The 23,728-nt window shown below is 45.7% G+C and overlaps 1 protein-coding gene across 8 annotated transcripts in view; it reads right to left on the minus strand.

Annotated features, from left to right (window-relative positions):
- Nucleotides 1–2,948: 2,948 nt before the first annotated feature.
- Nucleotides 2,949–23,728, minus strand: part of ADAMTS9 (ADAM metallopeptidase with thrombospondin type 1 motif 9) — a 66,612-nt gene continuing 45,832 nt past the window's right edge. For 4 of the 8 annotated variants that reach the window (XM_048957114.1, XM_048957113.1, XM_048957116.1 and 1 more), the window contains 12 exons: nucleotides 21,202–21,369; nucleotides 18,350–18,511; nucleotides 13,765–13,935; nucleotides 12,512–12,706; nucleotides 10,745–10,877; nucleotides 10,414–10,508; nucleotides 10,166–10,260; nucleotides 9,937–10,070; nucleotides 8,726–8,817; nucleotides 7,682–7,786; nucleotides 5,707–5,801; nucleotides 2,949–5,570 (listed from right to left, as the gene is read on the minus strand). In XM_048957114.1, coding sequence (XP_048813071.1) covers nucleotides 5,712–5,801; nucleotides 7,682–7,786; nucleotides 8,726–8,817; nucleotides 9,937–10,070; nucleotides 10,166–10,260; nucleotides 10,414–10,508; nucleotides 10,745–10,877; nucleotides 12,512–12,706; nucleotides 13,765–13,935; nucleotides 18,350–18,511; nucleotides 21,202–21,369 — 1,440 coding nt within the window. In that variant the 3' untranslated portion in view covers nucleotides 2,949–5,570; nucleotides 5,707–5,711. Of the gene's footprint in view, nucleotides 5,571–5,706; nucleotides 5,802–7,681; nucleotides 8,818–9,936; nucleotides 10,093–10,165; nucleotides 10,261–10,413; nucleotides 10,509–10,744; nucleotides 10,878–12,511; nucleotides 12,707–13,764; nucleotides 13,936–18,349; nucleotides 18,512–21,201; nucleotides 21,370–23,728 lie in introns of those variants that run through there. The other 4 variants (XM_048957117.1, XR_007379236.1, XR_007379235.1 and 1 more) reach the window with 4 other exon arrangements.

Here is a 23,728-nt window from a genome sequence, read left to right on the forward strand (position 1 = left end):
TCTGCCTCCCATACAAAGGAGAGGATTCTCTAGACTCCTGGCTCTTCTTCTCGTGCTCTCAAAGCTGGAGATACCAAGTGCCAGCAAACACCCCGCAGCCAGATGTCACTGCTCACAGCACAGCTTCACCCCAAAGCAGAGCTGAGGTGTTTGCTGGTGACAGTGTGTTGACGGGCACAGCCATGCATCATCCCATGCCATGAAGAACCAACCCCTGAATCAGCTTCACGAAGGGCAAACGTGTTTCTGCCTTCTCCTGGAGCCTGCATCAGGTCTCTGTGTACTGACAGCCAACAGGTCGTGTTTCCAAACACTTCAGAAATCCCATTTATAACCAGAGAGGGGCAGAAATCATTTCACAGAAATTTCAGTTCTGATGGCTTTTTTTTTTTTTTTTCTTTTATTGGAACAAACAAACCAAACTTCCCCTAGGAAATAAAATACAAAAAGCATGTGGGTTAGGTTAAAGCAGTACTCTGCTCTCGTTCTGATTTTTCAAAAACGGTGCCTCATGTTTGGTAATAGAACATAGCTTAAAAATTAAGCCAGCTTTGAAGTGGAAAGTCAGACTCTTCTGAGAAAGCCAAAAATAACTTCCCAGCATTCTTCATCTCACTATTGCAAAGAGAGGTCAGAAACTTGTCAACTAAATCTGCTTCTGGAAGGCTACAATCCCTGCTGCGTGGATTGCTCCAGGACAGGCAAAAATACTTGGAAAATGCTGAGAGACCGACAGGCACCACTTTGGGCATCCCGCTCCTTCTTCCTGCACAAAGCTACAGAGCTGCAGCCAGGAATTTGTACTGGGAAGGCACCCATCCCCTCCCAGTGAATGAGCAGCAGCTCAAAGCTTAGAGACTTCTGGATGAACTCAGATGTCATTCTCAAAAAGGCGTTTCTCTCAGTGTGAGGAGTTCAAGGAAGGACTTCTGACTCGGCTGGGCTGTTAATGCCTTCCCTAAGCCAGTTCTCAGTCAGCTGTTGGGAAGAGGACTCAGTCAGGAGATCCAGTCTGTGAGTGCCTCAGTGGGAAATGTTCACCATCTTCAGTCTTTTCCACCTTTCCCCATTTCTCAATACAATTTTCGTGGCCATGCAGAAGACTGTTTTCTAGTGAGCTTCTTAATTTAAGCCAAGCTCCCTGCGACAGGCATTTCCATCAGCCTTCAACAAAATGCATTGTGTTTGTCTAGAGAAGAAAAAATGCTCACTAATAGGCCAGGAGAGAAAGCTGAAGAGATCAACTGTGCCTCTGAAGCAATTAGCAGTGGTAGGCTATGCAACAAGGCTGGAGAAGTGCACTGTAATTTTCACAGAATTACTGGAGCCAACAGTCAAAAGTGTTAAAATAACCCCATCATTATATTGGGCTGGAAAGTGAAATATTATTCAGGAGCCACACATGGTGACGTGGCTCCACAGCAGCCCACATTCGGAGACTTTTTAATCATTTATTAAAGAAAAATGACAGTAGAGAAGGACACTTTTGGTCACAGGCTAATGGCCATGGTGCCAGCAGGGGCCATTGAGGCCATTCCAGCTGTAAACCAAACAGCCAGGAGAAGGCTCTTCTTCCACCTCCAGGTACTGGGAGCTGGCGGGGTGACAATTCCATGCTGCAGCTGATCATGATCAGGTCACAGATCCTCAACCTGACTTCACAATTCTCCCCAAAGCAACATTTTAGAAGCTGCTTTTTTTCCTCGATAATCAGTGAAGATTTGCAGTAAACCATTAATGGGGTCATCTAATTCCTGATCCATCTCTGCGTTTGAGTCTCATTTTTAAGCATTGAAGTTTATTTCGAGCTGTGTTGACATAAAATTGTTTATAGAAAGTTGACTAATTAGCAGTGCTCATTGGGACTCACGTTGCCTGCCACAGCACAGAAATGCAGATCTTCAGCTCAGAAAGAAGCGCTTTTCTGCAATGATCTGTAACCATGTTTCTTTGCTGGCATCCCTGAAATTGCCAAGCAAAGCGAGTTGCAACACAGTCAAAATTTGCTAAAAATAAGAAATCTGGAAATGGTTAATGAAAAGTTGTGAAGAAGAATAAGTCTCCTTTAAAACGTGTACTTGCCAGTTTACAATAAAGAAGATCATACTTCAGGAAATAGGCCAGTATATTTATATCTCTACTGCTACATAATTGCAAAAAGAATGCAGTTGGAATGCACGCTTGCATATGGCTCAGTTTCCAAATCAGAATGCATACAGGAACAGAGAAATTCTTTGGTTTCCTAATATGCTAAATTTGGCCTTTGAGCCCATTGGTGAATCTGCGTGGATGCCCTATTGCTTATCAATGAGGGCAAAACCAGGCTGTCATCTTCACAGGGATGGAACCTCCAGGCCATTTGGGATTCACTGTTTGGAGAAGGTTGGTACAACTGAAAGAGAAGCGTGCTTAAATCAGGCATGGGGCTGCTCTGAGGAATGCTGCTGGAGTTGGCTGTGGTGGCTTTTTCTCAGTTGATTTATTTTGGCTGATTTTATTAAATCGCACTGTTAAGAGGTCAGGTTACCCCAGCTCACCCTACAGGAACAATTGTCCAGAGTGGCTGGGCTCCCTGTTGCCCCTATCACCCCATAGCAGTCCCCTCTGGGAACACCATCCCACACCTGGACAGCAGTCAGGGAGCACCCAGAGCAGTCACAGAGCACTGTGTTCCCCTGAAGGTTCCCAGACCACGGGCACAGCACTGTGCATGCAGCTCTCCTCCTCCCCACACTCCTTTTGCATGAGACAAGCAAACAGGGAACCCAGAGCATGCAAATAAATACCAGCACAGAACGGAATGTTTACCATTCACTGTATTATTCCCTTGTGTACAAAGTATTTTGCCTCTACAATAGCATACAGGCATTAAAATACGATGGCAAATGCAGAAAGACCAAACTGACTTGTCTTACAGATCTTTCCATTTCCTTTTTGAATATCATCAGAAAGAAAAAAAAAAAAAAAAAAAAAAAACAAAAAAAACCAACTGTACAGGAAAGTGCTTGCAAAAAGAAAAATATAATCCCCCCCAAACCCAACAAAAGTAAACCCCACAACAGTTTGTAGAAAAATAATGGCATTGACATACAAAACCCGGAGTTGTTTCCTGAACTAGGAGTGTCCCATGTCTCTGCTCCTCAAAGTCTGATCCTGTTTAACGAAGCCCAGTGATGAATCATAAGATCAGTGATCTATCAATTCTTACAGTTTGATACTTCTTTTCAGGTTCATCTGGCTCTGCTAATAGCTGTTATGAAACCATACAGCAGAAAGGAATGCAAACAGGTCAAAATAATTTTTCCTTTTATAAGTAGCCATTCCTCTCATTACAGAAAATATAATAAGCCTGTACTTTCTAAGCACCACCGTTTCTCTCTGAAGTTCAAAGTGCAATTTTCCCTTTTACCCTACACAAGTTACACATGAGCAGTTATCATTACAAAAAAAAAACATCACTTACTCCATTTTGCTACTTTTCCCTTTTCTCTCCATCTTTCCCTCCCCCATTCCCTTTTTCCCTTTCCCTTTTTCCCTTTCCCCTTTCTTTGACCTTTGAAATGGTATTTTTGGCATTTTTTTCTTCACAGGGAGGTATCATTTCTTATTGTCATATAGGCAGAAGACATAGGTGAAATAGCAACCTAAGATATAATCACATCCACTTATTGTACGTGCTATTAAACAACAAATAAAAAAAAAACACCCCTAATTATAAGTACGATTCTCATTCTCCCCTTTAAGCCTGTACATTAACGAGAGCGACAGGGCACACTGGTGAGTGCCAAGCACCAATTCTTTAGCTGCATTTTAACCCAACCCTGCTCCCAAATTGGATGCCCACTAATTAACATCCAACCATCAGGCTGACAAGTCTCACTCTGCGGGCTGCCAAACGCATGGGTTACAAGTGCAGGGAGCTCTGCTTTGGGGAGCTATGCAGAAAATCCTGAGGTCGGGTTTGCTGAATATCTGCAGCCCAAATTTAAAGACTTAGCTGGGCGAGTCTTCTGAAATGCTGGCAGTTCTGTGCTGCAAATTCGTCCTTCGTGCTCCCGGCTGCCCCGACGTAAGGCGCTGGGGCAACGTTTTCCTATTGCTACGTAGAATCAAGGAGAAAGAATTAAGGGACATAGTCATAGACTACAAAAATAATCTGGTCACATCACCCCCGTTCAACGTGCTACGAAGCTCTGCGCAGTGCTGCAAGCAGCAGGCTATGTACAGGCAGGGCATTGCACAGCCGCGTTTCTCCATTACAAAAACACTACAGAAAACACTTAAGTTCTGGTTGTACATTGGATCGCGGACAGCAAAGAGCACAGATGCCTTATCAGGAGGATAGGAAGCCGTACAGAAGTAGGCGTCAAGCAGCCTGTTTGTGGGGTGGGGGGAAGCACTGTGAGAGTACAAGCTGATCCTGCTGGAAACACAGCAGTGCTGACGCTGCACGGCACCACAGATGGGCACAGTGCGTGGGAAGCATCACTGGGATGTGGTACCCAGCCCTGCCCCTGCGTCCCCACCAGCCCCACGGGTGGCAGGATCCCACACAGCCAACATACGTTAGGATTTTGTAACCGTGTCCCTAATGAGCTGTGGCTCCTCAGCCCAGGGAACATACGGTCCCATCGCCCTGCTGCCAGATGGAGGAGGGAAGCACGGTGGCACATGCAATTAGCAGGGAAATGGGTGTTTTTTGGAGCTCTACACAAAACAGGGCTCTGCTGAAGATGTGTCTGTAGGAATTTTCCTGAACATGGAGCAGATCTCCATCTATTGCATAGAAACAAGAGTTGGACTCAATGATCCTTATGGGTCCCCTTTCAGCTTGGGATATTCTATGATTGAATCTACTGATGATGGATTCTACGATTGATTCTATTTGAATCTCCTGACAATTTCTCTGCTTTCTTCCTTTTCCCACTGATAAAGGCAGCGGATTAACTAAAATTACTGAGCGTTAATAAATACCATGTTAGCACCAAACCAGCGCTTTCAGCACCGGCCACAGAGGTCATGTGAAATTCAAAACATACCTAAAAGATAAAGATTGCTAATGCAACGAGCACTGTATTCATTGTCATGTTTTCCTTGAGTGCTGTCAGCCTAATTGCTAAATTAAAATTTAAGCACATCTTGTCTATTTTCCTTACATCAAGACAGATTGAAATGCCAAAAATACCCCAATGCAGATTGTGTAGCACCGTGGAGGGCTAAAGCAGCCCGTAACTGAAGGAAAATTACTGATTGGAAGTAAACAACTGAATACAGTGACAATAAAGTATCACTTGTCATAATGCTACATATAATGTAGAGTACGCAAAATGCAGTGGTTTGACTGCAGGATTTAACAATAAAAAATAAAAATAGTAAAAGCAGCCTTAATATAATGATTTTACGTACAAAAATATTAAATCAAAATAAATAATTCCAAACATAAATATTATACTGTACATTAAGAATATGCGATCTATATACACACATAAACAGGTTAAAAAAGTGGGAGGCAGAGGTATTGCATCGCTATCCTTCATCCGTCTCATCTCCGCGGGCTGCTCTCAGAGAACCTGCAAGGCACAGATGGGGAGCACACGTCATGGGCTCTGCCTTCTGGAGGCCAAATCCTAGAGCCCAAAGCCCAGGGCTGAGCAATGAGTTGGCTTTGGGAAATGGGAGCCAGATGCTCGGTGGCCATGGCCTTACCATTGCTATAACACCTGCACGTCGAGGCCTGTTCCAGACGACGGGGTACACTTCCCACAGTAACCACCACATCTTCCTACGACTTTGGTACCATCCTGCAGGCAAAAGCAGAAATCACATCTCACGTGAGGACTCTACACTTTGAAAAAGCCAGCTCTGGGTTATTCTATTGGTTTCAAACTAAAAGAGCTGAGATTTAGGTTGGATATAAGAAGTTTTTAATAAAGGTGGTGAGGCCCAGAGAGGTGACGGGTGCCCCGTTCTTGGAGACGTGCCTTGGCTGGGCCAGGCTCTGAGCACCTGATGGAGCTGTAGGTATCCCTGTTGATGGCAGGGGAGCTGAACCAGATGGCCATTAAAGGTCCCTTCCAACTCAAACGATTCTATGATTCCAGTCAGGGCTTCAATAGGGAATGTCTCAGAAGAAAAACAAACAATGCCTGAATCAATCTACAAAATTATAGTTATATTTAAATGTATGCAAATGTAAGTCCCTTTAGTATTGCCAGCTCAGATGCTGAACACAAATAAGAAAGGGCAGTTTTGATTTATCACGTTGCAAGATGCCCAAAGAGAAGGCCATTTGAAGGGATATCTCAAGGGCATCTACTTTCTTCAACTTGCTCCACAGTGAATAATCCCTTGTTCTGCTGTAATGAGTGCCAATCTTGGATCATGCAGGAAAAAGAACACATCTAGGCAGCATCAGCACTTTGGTGGTGAGTGAGCATGGGAAAGGCACGGAGGACATTTGTAGAGAAACACCTGTTTGGGAGGGCAGAGCCTGGATGCAGAAGGGCTCTGGTGCTGTCCCTCCTCAGCTCTTCATCTCCAAAGTCAGCACAGACCCAAAAGAATGCTGACCTTGGGCTGGAGAGCTCAGCAAATGAGGCAGCAAGTGGGGCAGGCAGCTCCAGCCTCAAGTCAGAGGATTGATGCCAGCATCAGCAACACCTACACATGGCCTTCTTTGTCCCACCTCTGTAGAGCTCTCCTCTTGGTCATTTCAATGGTCAGACAGTCCTTGGCGGGAATTCAACCCTCAATTACCAGAAAATTGGACTTAAGTGCAGGACAAGCTTGCACAAAGCATTTATTTTTAAATGAGCTCCATCCCACCCTTGACACAATTGATCCATGATTGCAGCAGGCTGCTGTCATCTTTTCTCGCTTGCCTTTCTTTCTGATCCTGCTACAATTATACCCCTGGAGCACTGCTTGACAGATGCCACCGGGTGAGAGAGGCAAGAGCTGTCCCTTAGCCTCCCTGCCCCTTGTTTTAACTCTGATTGCATCAGCTCTCTGCAACCCCTAGGGCTGCTTGGGCTTTTCCTTTCTGAAGAGAGAAGAATTGCCAAGCACTGGTCAGAGTGAACATGTGAGGTCTGTGCCATTTCCCTTACACCTGCTGTGCTGGAGCATGGACCTGCAGCATCCAAAGCTGCCAAAAAGACTCCTTTAACAGCTCCAGTACCAACAAGGCTCAAGGCCAACTCTCTCAAAGGAAACTGAAAGCAGCCCAAGAGAGGATATGTTACGAATTGCTTACTGTTAAATGCCTCTGGTGACCTCCTTAAGGTAGAATGTATAGAATCATAAAGGTTGGAAAAGACTGTTAAGATCAACTCATCCCCACCATGCCCACTGAATCTTCATCCTGGGACCCTCCTGGGGTCGATCCCTGCTCATCAAATCCAGTGCTGCCCACCTTAGCCAGCTAATTACAGGTAGCCCTGTCCCACAGCACGCATGGCCTGCAGTTTCACCACTAAGCAGGCTCACTAATTAATTGCAATAACTCTGATCAAGTTAAACCCACTAGGGTCCCCCCATTACAATTACGGGCAACACTTCGTTTCTCATGTCAGATGTTAGATTTCTGTTAGCGTCTCCTTGAGAGATGTCGGCAATTAGAAACTTCCAGTGAGCGGGCAGAACCATAATTAACATTATGACTTACTGCATTATGACTTACTGGGGATTTTTGAATTTCTGACACTGCATAATTCCCTTGGGAAAGCCACTTCGCCGTTCCCGTTAAAGACAGGCCTGTCCCATACAGGTCTATGCTGAAGCGACCCTAAAAAGCAAGGAGAGAAGCCTGGTTACCCCCAGAGCCCTGTGCCACAGCCACACTTCTCACAGCATCAACTGTATAATGGGATCTTGATTGCGGTGTTTTCAATTTCTCCATCACTCTGACAGTGATTTGCACACACTGCACAAATCGCAGCGTGTCTCCGGTTAGGAATTTCTTTCTCATTTGTAGCTGCAGGGAAGGAGGGGCTTTGCTTGGTTTTTCAATGTTTTCACTCAGTTTTCTGCTGCTTTTTCATGGTTTGCCAGTTGAGGGCATTCTTGGCTTTCCCATGGCAAATGGTGGAACCTGAAATGCTCCAGCAGCTGATGGAGAAAATGCCCAGGAACACGGCAGCTGCTCTCACTTTCCCTTCCTCAACTGGAGAGGGCACACTTGTTCTTATTTTCCACATTTTCCACTGAGCTGAGGTTTTTTTTTTTTTTTTTTTTTTTTTCAGCCTTCAGTAAAATAAAAATTCTTTTCGTTTTTTCTTAAATACGTTCTGTCCTTTATCCTCCTGATTTCAATATACACAAAATGGATGCAAAATTCATGGCTGTATCAGCACCCAACACAGATCTCCCAGTTTTCCCCTGGCAAACCCCATCCCACTCCATTTCTGGTCACAGCCCCAACCCACTACAGCACCAGAGGGCTGTGAGCTTTGCTCCCCATAACTGCTGTCTGGTCGGTGGATGGACATAAGCAGCCAGGAGCCTGCCGGAGGTGAGAAGCCAATCCTTAAGCTGCAAAGCTCGGCTGTAAGGTCCCAGCCCTGAAAGCAAAGAGGGAAGGAGATGGAGGGATGCCCTCTGCTGCCTGTGAGTGCAACTTACTGTTCAGTGCCATTTGCAAATGAAGTCCGGGAGAGTCCACGATGTGGGAACTGTACATAACAAAAGGCACCAATTCCTATTCTGAAATGCTATTGTCAAATACCTGAGGACATTTGGCTGCGCTGTAGCAGTCCCCAGCAGTGGCATAAGGAACTGGTCGTCCATCATGCGTCCGGGCAAACTGTAAGTCAGTTGCTGCAGAGAGGAGTTGGTGAATAACACAGAAAGGAAGATGCAGGGAGAGAAAAAAAAACACACGTAAACATGCTCTTCGCTAGAGTTTAAATTCATTGAAGCTGTTTTTGAACATTAATTAAGACCTCACCTTCTAGACTTTTAATACTAAATCCCCAATTCATCCCAGACATGACTCCCAGCACTGAGTTTCACAGAATGCCCATACACTCACATTTACAGATGGGTTCAAATACATTGGTGATGTAAGGCCCAGATATAAATAACAACAAAACCAGAAGCCCTAACTCTGCTTTTATCTCTCTATCAGACAATTTCTAAATCTTCCTTTTGAACAAAGCCAAAAAACTGTCCAAAGACCGCCCCCAGCCCAGGGCTCAGGGATTGAAAAGGATATGGGATGTGTTGCTCTAGATCTGAAGCCCCATTCTGATGGGGATGCATAACAGCTCCTGCCTGACAGGGGTGCCCAGCATCTTTTGAGATTCATCAGGGAGCTGGTATCAAATTTTCTAAGGATCTGAACCTAGAAGCTCTTATAGCAGCTTTTTACAGTTTAGTAGACTGGAAGGTCTTTTGGCTTGGACATAAAGCAATGACAAAAACCCTATCAGAGAGAGTCATTTCAGGAGAAAGGATTTTGATTTGTTAACAATCGCCACTATTTACTGAATGAGCTCCCAATAATGCATTATGTTTCTAAAACGTTTGCTGGAAACTGACAGCATCCCTGAAGTCAAAAGGACTGAAACTGTCCCCATGCAGCAGGGAAGCTCCCAGCTCCTCAATGTGCTGGTCTCAGGATACCACTTGTTTTGCACACCTGCAGTCACCACCTGTCCTGCAAACCCCCAGCCCCTCTCCCCACCAGTTATCTCCCCAGATTCAACCCCTCCAAGAGTCTCTTCCACTCCTCCACACACCAGCACTGCCAGTAGGCGTCTCTGATGCACTTGGCTTACAGCCTCTAAGTGCAAAGGTGACCAGGTCTAAAAGCTTTCAAAGAGAGAGCTCAGCAATAAGCCTCACTAGATACTACTGCCTGCTTATAATTACAGCTACATTTGTGTAAAATAAACATGATTTTGTTTTTAATGGCAAGGCCCTGTATTTACTCACTTATTATTTGCATAGTGTTCAGGTCCAGCCTTACTTTGCTGAAGGTGGAAAACCCAGCTGCTGTGTAATCTTTCCTACACTGGCAGTCTTCTCGTCTGCTCCCATTATACGGACATTCGGTCGGGTTATGCAATCTGAATCAAAAGAAAACCCTTTCTACTCATGACCGGAAAATATTGCCACAGCAATCAAAGACATTGGGAAGCTCAGAACTAAAGGGATTCCTTACCTGTATCCATACACTTCTGAAAAGTTCTCTGCATCTCCATTTACAAGGGTCACGTACTCCTTTGGGCTGTCAGTCTGCATCCCAGAGCAATACACCTGGGGGAGAGAAGTCATGATTTTGTCAGGCAAGGTATGCGAAGGAAATGCCCAGAAAACTGAAAGTAGGAAGTGCAAGTGGAAATTGAGGAGAACACACAGTGTCCTCTACCCCTTGGGAAAATGCACAATCAGTCTGCAGCTGAAACACACCTTTAACGTCTTCCCTTTGACTTTAAGGAAATATTCACCATCTTCAGTGACACCTTTGAGAGTTTTAACATCATTGCAGCTCCTCGGTAATTCACCTGAAAGAAACCAGAACTGCATGTCATCACTGAGCGATGGTATAGCACATTTCTTTTGCAAGGCACCTCAAGCAGCAAGGCAATGTGTTCATTTCTAAGAGGCATCCCTGGAGCGCCTCAGTGCTTTGCTGGATGGCTCCCAACACTTGGAAATACTGCACACCTCCAGGAGCTCGACAGGAACAGATGCTCAAGGCATAAGAAAAGCAAAGGAAGGTGCAAAGCTGCAGACTCACAGTCGTGGACGTTGTGGCACGTCCTCCTCTCCTCGGGTTTCAGATCCACAAGGCACAAGTTGCTGAGCTGGTCATCGTTGGTCAGGCACTGCACTGAGCGGTGCATGATGCCAACCCCGCAGGTCACAGAGCACTGCAAGACCAGAGGCAGAGGGTCGTGTTTTATCTCAAGGGCTTCTGGGCTTTGGACCATAAGAACCAATTTCCTTCTATAAAGAGGCAGTGGCAAAGGTCTCCATTTTGCAAGGATTGAATTTTAATCACAGAAGTAGCCTCTTTGATTATTAATCCCTTCATTATATCGTCATCCTTAATAATTTCAAGAAGATGGTACTTCTCTTAGCACTTACCTACTTAGTGAATGAGACTATGTTGGTTAAGGTCAACACTGTGCTCAAGCAAAAATGTTCTTTTTTTGCAGTGGGAAGCTTGCACAAAAAGAAATGTTCACCAGAAGGACTGAATGCTAGATGTCCTCTCCTGGTGGCTGGAAGCATTGCTTGGACATTGGCAGAGGCCTCTGAACAAGCATGGCACAATCTGCTGTTTTCTAACCAAACTGTACCATCTCCAAGCTCCCTTTCCCCTCACTGCCCAGAAAAATGGCAAAATCTGCATAAATTGTGTGCTCAGATGGCCCAAATGAAGGCTGAAATGCTGAAGGTTACCACACCATTTGCAACCTGGCATTTGTTCTTCATCAGTTCCAAATCCATGACACTTCACCATGAAGCAGAGCAAAAGGTAATTTACAGTAAACCCCTTGATAATCAGAGGTGAGCAGGGTCATGGCACTTTGTAGTCTCTGATACCTTCAGCAGCCCAAAGAACATGCTCTCTGAAATGGATACTCTTCTCAACAGAGCTGCATTAACAAGCTGAATGTTTTGCACTGAAATTCTGGGTGGAAACACCAACAAACTGAGACTGAGCTCTTTGCTGCAATCCCTCTGCCCTGACTCTCAGGGAGGATCTGAGGCTTCCTGTGGGGCATGAGGAACTTGGGTTTCAAACAGCCCTGCCATTTACTGTGACAACTACATCTTGCTTGACTTGACCCTCGTTGCCTCGTAAAGGTTTGACAAATTCCTACAAATGCCTGAGCTGGGTTAATAAATCAAATTTATGGGAGAACTGCCACATTTCAAAGAATGTTAGAAGCCCAAAGAAGTGAAATGTTATCACCTTAACCAAAATTTGATCTTGTGTGGAGCCATTTCTGGGGCCTGAAGTACAAATAACTTTAACAGAAAGGTTAAGTTTCTTCCCCTGCCACGTCCCAGCATTTGTAAGGAGAGGGAAGAAGGCGGGGAAAGACAGAGGCTCTGAGCTTTTAAGGCTCAGATTACCAGAGTTCAGCCTGTTGCTGTTTCCCAAGCCTTGCTCACACATATGGACAAGCAGTATTGCCCCAGCTGCCAGCTATCCATCACTCCCTCTACTCTAGCACAGTAGTTTTGGGTCCTTTTCTGGCAGTACCTCACATTCTGACTAAGCAATCAGCAAGACCCTCAACATGCCCAGAAATCTGGACGACAACTGAATTTTTATGGTGACTGTGGCACTCATGGGTGTCATGACCCCCCCATACGACAGGGCTCAGCACAGAGCAGAGGACCCTACACAGCATCAGTGGCACTCAATGCATTCATTCACGCAACTCTCCAACACCACTCCCCTACCGAACCTTAGGAATACGTAACAAAGAAAAACAGGTTGGTTAAAATTCTTTTGGTTAAAAAAAAAAATCTGGTTTGCCAAACTTACGCTTCCCCAGTTGCTGACGCGCCAGGATGCAGAGACAGGGCACTCCCCGAGGTAGCAGGGCTGGATGTTGGGTGGCTGCGTGCCGGGGCAGCTGACCGTGTTCTGGTAGCCATATTCGTAGTGGTCCTTGCCGGTGTAAATCTCGCTGCACGACACCAGGCGCTGCCTGTAGCCCTTGCCGCAGGTGACGGAGCACTGAGGGCAAGGGGAAGCATCTGTCAGCACTTATAGGAATGGCAAACTGTTGTGAAGGAATGCTGTAACTATTACACCCATCAGTACGCAGAATAGCTACAAGGCCTTGGACACCAGTGCTGCTCCAGGACCTGTGCCTGGATGGCTCCTGGGCACAATCCTCCACGTGTCAAGAAAGGAGCAGGTAATCCCCTGGGAACAGAGATATCTACTATCTGGGTTTTCTCCTTTTATTTTTATTTATTTATTTATTTTTGCCCATAGTGAAAGAAAATGGTCAAAATGCTGAAATGAAGGTGATGGAAGAAAGGTGGTTTTCCTTGTAATTAGAAGAAAACCAGTGCTCAAGACTTTCCCTTCTCTGTCCTTCTCCTTCCTGTGCTTTCTTGGATGGCATGCCTTTCCTTCCTTCCCCTCAGTCCCAGAATGTTTGTTTTTTTTTCTTTATCCTGGCTCTTTCTTTTTAATCAGGGCTATGTCAGCAGCTGTCTCCTCACTTCCTTCTGCGGTCCTTCCAAGTGGAAAGTAATCCTGTGCTCACTGAAGAGGGAAGCAGGCTGAGATTATACCCTGGGTGCTGTATGCCTCTGCATACAGTGCCTGCTACAAAAAGAAACCAAGGATGAAATAGAATAGAACCAAGACCATGAGTAGAACAGAACTGAACTCATGAATAGCACAGAACAGAACCCATGAATAGAACGGAACAGAGCAAAACAGAACCCAGGAATAGAGTAGAGCATAGTAAAAAGAAATAGAGCAGAATAGAGGAGAGTGCCTGCTGGATGTGATGTGCTCTGGAAGAAAACTGCCTCCTGATAGCAGCCAGGACTTTGAGCACATTGGTGTTCTCGTTTTAGTACCTTGGCCATCTCCTGCAGCCCTTCTCCTCTCTGTCCAGCAGGGAAATTGCACACAGAAACAAACCAACAACTACTCCTTAAACCATGCAGCCCTGCCCTTGTTGCAATATCCCAGTGAGGTGGGCAGCAAGAGGAGGGAGCGGGGCAGCGTGGCCAGGTCCCAGCCTGGGGTTGGAGACAGGGATGAGGACTCACCTCTGACCACTCCCCGGTGATCCAGATGTATTCGCAGGGCGGCAGCCCGCAGCTCTCCATCTCTGGGGGCCGTTTGCTGGCGTCGCAGTGGGTGCTGCTCTGCACCTGCTTGCTCTCATCCACGCAGAACACCTTGCGGTACCGAGCCGCCTCCCCACACGTCTTCATGCACTGCTCACAAGAAACAGCGGCTCACCCAACCCAGCGGGGGTTTCGATAGATCAACCCACATCCCCACACCCAGCAAGCCTTCCTCCAGCAGCCTGAGTGAACTGGGCATCTCATGGGGGCATATCTGTGAACAGTGCCAACACCTGCATCCCAGGTGCCCATCTGTCCCCAACCTATGGAGGTGCCAAGGCACAGTGCAGGGATGGAGAGGAGCTGAGACAGCAGGATGGGATCCAGCTGTGGTGGTACCAGGAGATGCAAAGGGACATGCCAGAACAGTGAGAAAGAAATTGGCCAACCCCATCATCTTGCCCCCACTAAACAGAGACAGCTGCCCCTTGCACAATACAACACCACTCCCTTCATTGTGACCAGTTTCATCCATGCATCTTCTGATTCTGTTCTTCTTTAAACATTGCCTTGCCTGATCCCAACCCAGGCTGGTTGAGCACAAACCCTCCCTGAGGTCTAATGAAGACCTCAAGGTTTTGATTCTTTGCTCAAATCCTTTCCCTGGCTGTGAGACTGCTCCTGCTGCCCACAAAGCACTTGCAATGCTCCTGGGAGCAATCTGTATGGCCAAAAAATGCAAATGAAACAAAATAAATCAGCACACACAAATGACCATCTCTGCAAAACCATGTTTTTGTTCAGTCCTTGTCTGTAATGAGCTCTTAACACTTCCAACTAACTGGATTAAGAAGGAGAAAAAGTGCGTGAAGGTAATCATTTTATGTAACGTGCAGGGGATGTTTTTTCCTCAGGAATGGATAAAACACTCAAGCAGACCATCCCCAGTGGTACAGAAGCACTGTTTGAAGTCTCCCAGGCTCGGAGGACTGTGCCAGTTTAATCTCGTTACAGCAGCTCCCGCACTCCCAGCTCACCTGCAATTAGCAGATCTTAGCAGGTCCCCCTAATTGCCAAACGCTGTCAAAATCAAAATATTTGATAACTTTGGGAAATGAGATCAATACGCAGTGTAATATTTGCCATAAATTGGCAATAACCATGCAGGATGGGAGGGGGATCCAGCCCTACAAAGCAGCCTTGTTCTGAAGGAATAACTCAGCAGCTCTTAGGCAACAGCCAATGTTGCAAAACCCGCAGTCTGCCAAGAAACCCCAAGGGCTTCGTGAGCTTTTCAACCTTATTTACTCTCTCGCTTTAAGTCCTCGCAGTGGAAGTTGCTCCTAGGTCTGTGTTGAAGCACAGCCATGCTAAAGTGGCTAGAGGAATTTGCCGGAGTGTGATTTGCCCAGAGAGCAAAGAAACCATGCTGTATGTGTTTGCCTCTGATAGCTCCCTATTATGTAAGGAAAATGGGAAATTGGGTTATTGCACGGAGTGCAGCATCGCTGGTGCACAGCAGGATGCTCAGTTTCCCTGCTCTCATATTTCCCCTTCCTCACATATATTTAAGCCTAAATTTGATAGTTTTTGATGAATGAACTGTCTCTGCCATCAGTGGGTATTCCGACATCGGTCATGAGCAATAACCACACTGAAAGCCCATACTCAATTAAGATCATTGATTGCTGAGAGTGACACACTCAGACAGACAGAACTATAGTTCAGTAAGGTTGGGGAAGACCACTAAGATCATCCAGTCCAACCATCAACCCATCCCGCCATGCCCATAACCACGTCCCTCAGTGCCACATCTCCACAGTTCTTGAACACCTCCAGGGATGGTGACTCCACCACTCCCTGTACAGCCTGTGCCACTACATCACCCTCTTTCTGAGAAGAAATTGTTCCTAACATCCAACCTTATATATCACCTTGCTTTGGTCTTCTCTGCAAATTATGGTCATACGGCCAACTAAAGCTGCACCAGCTCTGTGCATCTTGCCCTCATCAGCTAATTGCAGTTTGATTTTTGGCATTTTGGGGATAACTGGCAATTAAAATAATCCCACTGAGACATTAAATACAACACAAAGACAGTGAGATATAATACAAATAATAAAACAAATCAAAGAAACACTGCAGAGATTCCAATTGGCCACAGCAAGGTTATAAGACACAATTCACACAAGAAACAGACAGATCAGCTGGCATGAAAAGGCTTTTTCCTTTGGTATGAAGACAGATTTTGTAAGAAATCTCATGCTCATGACCCATCTAAATCTCACATAAAACAGCAAGGCCAGGGGACAATGGAGATGGATAGCAAGAGCTGAAAAACAGCCCAGGCATGTGACAAAAATCATCTCTTTCCCAAATTGTGAACTATTTTCCCCACAGATCAAATTAAGGACTGTTTCAAGCAGTTCTGCAACTCTTCTAGAATAATAATAATTAAAAAAAAAATCCCAAAGGCATTGCTTTGTGCAAGCATTCATTGTGCTTCTTGTTTTGCTAAATCAAACAGTGAAGCGCAGATGAGGAACAGCCCCACTCCAGAGGCACTGCAGACATCCCTTGGGTGGCTCTGCAATCCAAAGCATGCAAGCATGCCTTCATTTCCCCCAAAAAGCAAATGTCAAAGATTCTGCAGCTTCCAGAGCTGTGCACTGTCCCTCCCACAGGTTCATACTCAGACCCTCTCTATTGCTTTCCCCTCTTGGTGATCCCTGACATAGATGGGCCTTTTCTATTGATGTTCTCCTTGCTGCTGTGGGAATTGAGAACAGCTAATTAATACTGACCCAACAACTAAGTGGTAAATGGTTTTCAATAAGTTCCCTATTACTTCTCATTGGCAAAACAAACTTTTTCTGAGCAACAACAAAATGGGGCAACAAGAAACCCTCTTGACAGATTCCCTTTAAAGATAAGAAATCAAGAACAGGGCAGCACAGGGATGTTATTTTACATCCTGCTTTCATGTCAATTAGGGTTCATTGCTTGGAGAATACTAATGCAATCTGTGCCTCCTCACTGCAGGTAGCACAGCCAGGACTTATGGCTGGGGATAAGGAGATGCTACATTTATACCGGGTACCTCAGAACAAAATAAGTGCTCTGAACTGCTTGGAATCAGCTACAGGGCTGAGCTCACAGCAGGTGACACCTGCACATTCCTATTAACCATGAGCTCTGGGTGAGGAAACACCAGGAATAAAAAGCACCTTAAAAATGTTTGAGATTTCCTTGGTACAGTGGGGAGCCCTGGGAAACTTTGGAACACATTAGCATCCACCTTAGGGTTAGGGTGGGAGGCAGGGGCTATCACCACCAGCTTCAGAAGTGCAGAAATAAGGGAAAGAAGGCAAAAGGAAGATGTAGGACAAACAACATTTCTGTGCTAACGATGCTGTTGGACAAGGACTGTGACTGCGTGCTGTTTGCTGTCTGTAAATCTATTAGTTAGGGACATTTGAGGGGCTCTGTTGAAGCAGAAGTTCATTGCCACAGCTTTGCTGCTGCCTTCTAGGCTGCTGCTACTTTGGGACGCCTGTGCTGTGTTGGGACACTTCAGCTCATGGCAGGTAGCAACAGGGCACTGTGCAGGACTCTCAAGGACCCACACCCTTATGCATGGAGACACTACTTGGGATTATAAACACATCATATGGAACGAAGCTGAGCTTGTTTGCATTAACTGTTTCATAACAGTGACCATAATTCATGTTTATCCTGCTCTCCAGAGCTAATCACTACTGCAGGCACTGAGGTGAAGAGGACCAGGCTCTGATCCCACACCTGCACTACCAGTGGGATCTTCGTTGTCCTAAGGGTGCAGAATCTAGCAGTGGTTCTGCAGGGAGGCATTTGCTTCTGACAGGGGGCCTTCTGCCTCCTCTGTCCCTGCATCCCCCACTGAGGGCTCGTGATGGGGGATCCCATCCCCTCTATGGGACTCAGCTTCATCATCTTTCCCATTTCCAAAGCTGGCAGCTCCTTTCACAGCCCAAGAACAGCAACTCTTTGTCCTCCTGTCCCAAACACTTCTGACCCTTCACTGCCTCTCCTCTGTAGCATTTTAGGCAGCCACTTTCTGAGGACCACCTGAACACCATCACCCCATACCCCAGCACCACCAGGCAGCTCACCCATGCAACTGTCAGAGGGAACAGGGCAGTGAAGCAAGGACCACCATGCTCACCACTTCCTCCAGATCTACGTGCCCACAGCAGCAGGGCTGGCTCTACTTGTAGAGGGCCACAAACCTCACAAACCAGACCCAAGCACACCGCACCCCAAACCCACTCCATATTTGCATAGGCCCCAGCCAAACGCAGGGCAGCACGAACCAATAAACTAACACCACCGTGCTATTCCTCCGCTCTCCCTTAAGCACAGCAAGGGAAGAATCACAGCCAGCACGCATTAGCATCTCCCCCGCCTTCTTTTCTTTTTTGGCAAGCCCAGCATGCAACCCCTAAAACCCCAACGCAGATAGACCCAGGCCCCCCCACCCCCATTAAGAGCCCGAGCGGGGGCCGGCGGGAGGGGTCCCGCTTACCGCTTGCCATTCGCCTGCAGCCCAGCGATGCGTGGGGCACTCGGGGAGCTGGCAGTCCCGCTGGGCTGCAGGTTGGCTCGCAGGGTCGCACGCTGCCGTCGGGGCACCGCCGTGGCACTGCACCGTGCGCCGCTGGACACCGCGACCGCAGGACACCGAGCACTGCGGGAAGGGACAGAGGTGGGTGAGCGGCACGGGTTGCTGCGGGGATCTGTGCTTTGCTGTGCCTCCAGCCAGGCTGAATTCTGGCTCAGCTGAAGGCAGAAGGAGTTCTCGCTGCTGGTTTCAGCAGCGTCAGGTTTTCTCAAATCTAAGCCCGAGCAGGGGGAAATGCTCGGAGCTTGAATGCGCAGTTCAATGGGACGGCTTCCCAGAGCTGCGAGGCTCTGTGTGTTACTTCTCCTGTAGAGAATGGCTTGGCTGGGAAGGGACCTTAAGTATTATGTAGTTCCAGCAGTTCAATATACACAGCTCAAAATACATCACGATTGTCATTGCAGCAGGCTTTAAGAAAAAGCAAACTTGTTATATAGAAGAAGGTGTACAGCAACCTAGATGTAAAGTTATAATGCAGTTGCAATTCCTTCCAGCACACATTCCAACATGCACATCACTCAAGTCAGGATACACTGTAGAACTGTGAAAATTAGCATCTTTGTAAACGAACTGCTTTTCTTATCTCTATTATACTGTGGGCACATTTCTGCCTGCTTCCAGGCACAGCAGGAACAGCCCGAATTTCTCTCTCTCAGACATCTTCAAGTTATTATCTGCACTACAATGCTTCTAACAGCTTGTTTTTTCTTTCAGACAGCATTTCCTACTGTTGTGACTGCACACTGTAACCTGTTTGGCAGTACTTAATTTCCTCCCGATTTGAATGCTTTCTTGCTAGGTCTTAAGGGATATTATATAGACAGAAGAGAAAGGATGTGTATTTCTGAAAGAAAGCATTAAAAATCAAAAGGCATTCATTTAAATCACGGCTTTTACCAAATTACTCTTTGCTGAATTAACAATTAATATGTGCATCCTTATTGATCCATTAGGAACTTAGAAAACGAGTTTTTAGCCCATTATTGAAAAGTCAGGGTGAAGCTTTTCCTTACACCTTTTCCTAGGGGGATAACTGCTGCCCAGAGAGCATCTTAAACAAGTTTCAACCCCAAATACTGGTCAGCAGCTTCTGCCTGTCCTGGGAACATACAGCTGTGGGCTGCTCAACCCTAGGAGCTGGTGGCTTGAAGCTATTCAGGCTGGGGGAGACGGAGGTGTGATGCCCTAGGGGCTGCCAGCAGCCTCTGCCTCCTTTCTATGCAGTCTGTACACTTTCCTTCTCCTGAGGTTTATCACCAAGCTGCTGAGCAGCAGCTCAGATGTGGAGAAGCTGTGCCTTGTAAAAACACAAGATACGACTGCAGCCTGTAGCTAGAAGGTGTAAATATCAGACTGAGGGAGAAACGTTGGTGAAAAGTAAATGGCCATAATTGATAGCAATTACAAGATCCAAACACATTACATCTGACATTTCACTGCAAACACAAACACACTTAGATCTTGGAGAAAAAGCCTTTTTTTTTTTTTTCTTTTTTTTTCCCGGTTATTAGAGATACTAGAAATGCTTTGCTGTAGGACAGCAGATTTGTAACATAGAGAGGAACTGCCCGGCCTCTGAATGCAGAACGCCCAGAAGAGCGGAGCGCTGCTGCTTGCTGCTCATGGCATCCCAGTGTTCCCTAATTGCCCAGCCACAGGAGATACTGCAGGCCATAAATCACCTCCTTACTTTCTCCCCTTGCATAAAATTAACTCCAATCACGTGGAGGACCGTTGGAATTTTAGAGCACTTACTTACTTTTATCAATTATTATGAGTGCATTTTAAAGCAATCGACAGAGCATTGCGTTATTATGCTTACAATTATTAGCTGTAAGAAGAACTGCTTTCAGCAGCACTCACTTTAAATGAGGTGCAAATGGGAAATGACAAGCGCATTTAATGGCCTTTTATTTTCCATCCTAACGCTGCCTTGTGTGCCCAGGTGTGTTAATGGTTTATCTGGTAGGCAACTTGCATGCAGTGAGAATTGGTGTTTTGCAAGACAGACCGCGAGAGAACGCGATGCTTTTACAAGGTAACAGTTCATTTAGTTGGGGCCTTTCAATAATTCTGCACACTAATGAGGTAGATAGAGAACTGAAGTTCAGAGCTAAAAATGCCGTGCGGTTGGACTCAAGGTGAAAACAAAAACGTTCTTTTCAGGAGAACAAGGGTTCAAGGTATGCTCTCAGCAAACAAGATGCTTAAGAGCTCCATGTGCTTTCCCACACCAGCAGCCTCTGCTCTACCTAACCAGTGTGTGACATTTCAATGAAGCAAAGTGAAACGATGATGATATTAAGAAACAGAAGGTAGCGAAAAGCATTTTTAATGAGCAGCTCTGATTCTTCATCAGGCTTCCGCAGGAGGCTGATAGTAAAATTAATTTCAGATTTCTCAAAACAAAAGCAGATTTTGCTTGTGATCTGGCAAATTTAAATAACAACAACATTAAAAACACGAATAAATAATGTTTTTTTCATAATATTACACACTAACAGCTTTCCTAGCAGAAGCTTAACATATACAAGGAATTTGCTCTCAGAGACACCAAAAGCAAGCTGCTGTGTACAAATCAGTGCTGCTCCACTGCTGCCCACGGAGTTAACATAGTTATACACCACCTGAGGAGCTGGCTCAAGCCTTAACCCTTGCAAAGAGGACAGAAGTGATGGGAAAACCATGTTGGCTTCTAGCCGGTTTGATAGAAGAGGAATATCAAAGGGTGCAAAAGGGTATACAACAAGTCTCACCTGTCCCCAATCTCCTGATTTCCACTTCGGACATCTGCCCCCTCTGCATTTCTTTTGCACATTGGGCTTAACAAGGTGCTTGCAATAATCTTCTTCTACATGCCTCCCTTCCTTTGTCAAACAGTACACAGTGCGGTGCCTTTGGCCCCTTCCGCAGGAGACAGAACACTGTAAATATAAAGTAACAACAAATCAGCTCTGGTGCAGGGCGACCTATGTGGTTCAGCAAGGGCCATGGCTATGTTTTATTTCAGCTGGACCAAGAAGAACGCGAAAGGGACCGTTTCCATTTACCTTGGTACAATGGGAGGTCAAAAATTGCTATATGAAGGGGGTAAAGTGTGATATGCACCTTGACAGAGGGAAGTAACTGCACAGAGGACCAGGCAGAGGGGCAAAAAACACAGTTTTTCCATGTCCTCAGTAGTAAAGCTGCTGTTTGTTTTACTTTACACCAGCATAGGCTGATTTTTTTTTATTTTTTAATAAAACAAAGGCGGAAAACCAGGACACGCTCATCCTTAAGATTTATGCATTTTGAAAGCAACCCAGAAGAAGGCAGAGCTGGAGGAATGAAAGCAAAAAGCAAAGCAGCAGGTATGTTAGCTGCAAGCTTTGTAGTGAGGCAACGCATTTCAACCTCCCTCTGCAGGTTCACTGAACTTTTTCAAATGTGACCGCTTCTGGCATGCAAACCCCAAGCAACTTCACTTTGATTTCAGATTAGTCTCCTCCAAAAGATTTAGGAATCAAAGGGGTCTGGAATCACGACAAGAATTTAATATGACAGTTTCTTGTAGAACAAGCCTCTTACTCAGCATGATGCACCCAGAAACTCAGTTTCAATTTCTTCATTACACGTTATGCAACTCATTACATGCTGTATCACAGGCAGCCTGAGCGCAAACACACGGATCCAACCATCTTTCAATATAAAACATTCTGCTTTCTTGTCAAAGAGGAGCAACCATGCAGAGATCAGCTTTCTTCCTTCTTTTTGGAGCTGCTCCATCACTGTATTTGCTAAGAAATAAATTACAGCCCAAACTCTTCCCAGCCTATGAATACTTTTGAAACTTAACACACTACAGAGATCACATGTGTAGCGGTTCTGGAAGATCCATTAGAGCAGAAATTGGCACTTGCATTGACAACTGTGATCATTTTAAATTACAGCACTGCTTCCAAATCATTCAGCCCCTATTTTGTTTAGAGGTATATGGAAAAACAAGAGAGCAGAAAGCCTGCTCTGAAATGAAAAAGTTCAGGCAGACACGGCAAGAAAGGGGTATAACTCATAAGATCAGCTGCTGTTACTTAAAAGCTTGCATAAGCAATGCTCTGAAAAAGGCTGTTTTCCTGTTGTAAGGCCACTAAGAGGTAGCCAAGGTAGCCAACATCCCTCAAGTTCAATGGGATTTCAGGGCCATTCAAGAGGTCAACACAGATCTGGCCACTGACTCGTGCACTGTGCTGGTATAGATGGCATAGGGACACCCAGAGCCGCTCCGCTTTTGAAGGTGAGGGGACAGCTGTTGAGGTCCCTTTTCCTGCTGGAAACACTGATTGCTGCTCTCCACCTGCACAAACAACAGGTTCATGGAGCATCCCCAAACATCAGCGTGCCCCTAACAGCAGGAAGCTGGGAACTGCTCTTCGCCAAGACCAACACCCAATCTTACATTGGAAAACAGAGGATATGGAGTCCCTTGTTCCCAAATGAGACTTCTACAAGTTACTGAGATTCATAAACTTCACTTTTTCCTCTTCAGTATCAATGGGAAGAAAGATTGAGTTAATGTTATCTTAATTCCGTAAGCCTTCAAATTTCATCCTAAGTTCATTTTTTCATTCTTTCAACATCTCTCCGCAGGCAGCGAACATCGGCAGCGCAAAAGGAAACATCAACTCCTACCAAACCCACTTAATCAACTTCTGTCATGTCTACCATGAAGCTGGTTGACAGACACTAGGTCTTGCAAATATGGTACCATTTCCAAAATTGCTATCCCCCTTCTACAAATCACTTGAATTTGGTAAGGAGCCAGACTGTGACATTTATCTTGGCATCCCACGCCAAGATGTGGCAGGTCTACATGCACTTTTTGGCGCACCTAGAGATGGAGGCATAATTAGACTAATTTTGTTAATACTGAAACGTAATTACCGAGATGCTGGAATTAATCATTTTGATGTCTGCCTTTAATATATATTACAGTGAGGCAGCTGCGCGTTTGGTTTCATGCACATGTGAGTTATGATCTCATTTGCACTGACAGAAAAGAGAGGTTGGATAACCTGATGTAAGCAAGTATTAGAGACTGAAAATTCCTTTGCAAAGAGCCTGCTTCTTAACTGCCTTCTAATTCTTCTCAGGTAATTCCAACTTTTACTTGGCACGTAGATTTTAAGCATATGTGAGCCATATGCACAGAACAACTCAATAGCACACTTATCTCAGTGCCACGTGACCGAAGGCAGAGGTACATCTCCTTGCTGCAGGCATCCCTTAGCCCTGACCCCAAGA

This window comes from Lagopus muta, chromosome 11 (genome assembly GCF_023343835.1).
Source record: "Lagopus muta isolate bLagMut1 chromosome 11, bLagMut1 primary, whole genome shotgun sequence".
Lineage (NCBI taxonomy): Eukaryota > Metazoa > Chordata > Aves > Galliformes > Phasianidae > Lagopus > Lagopus muta.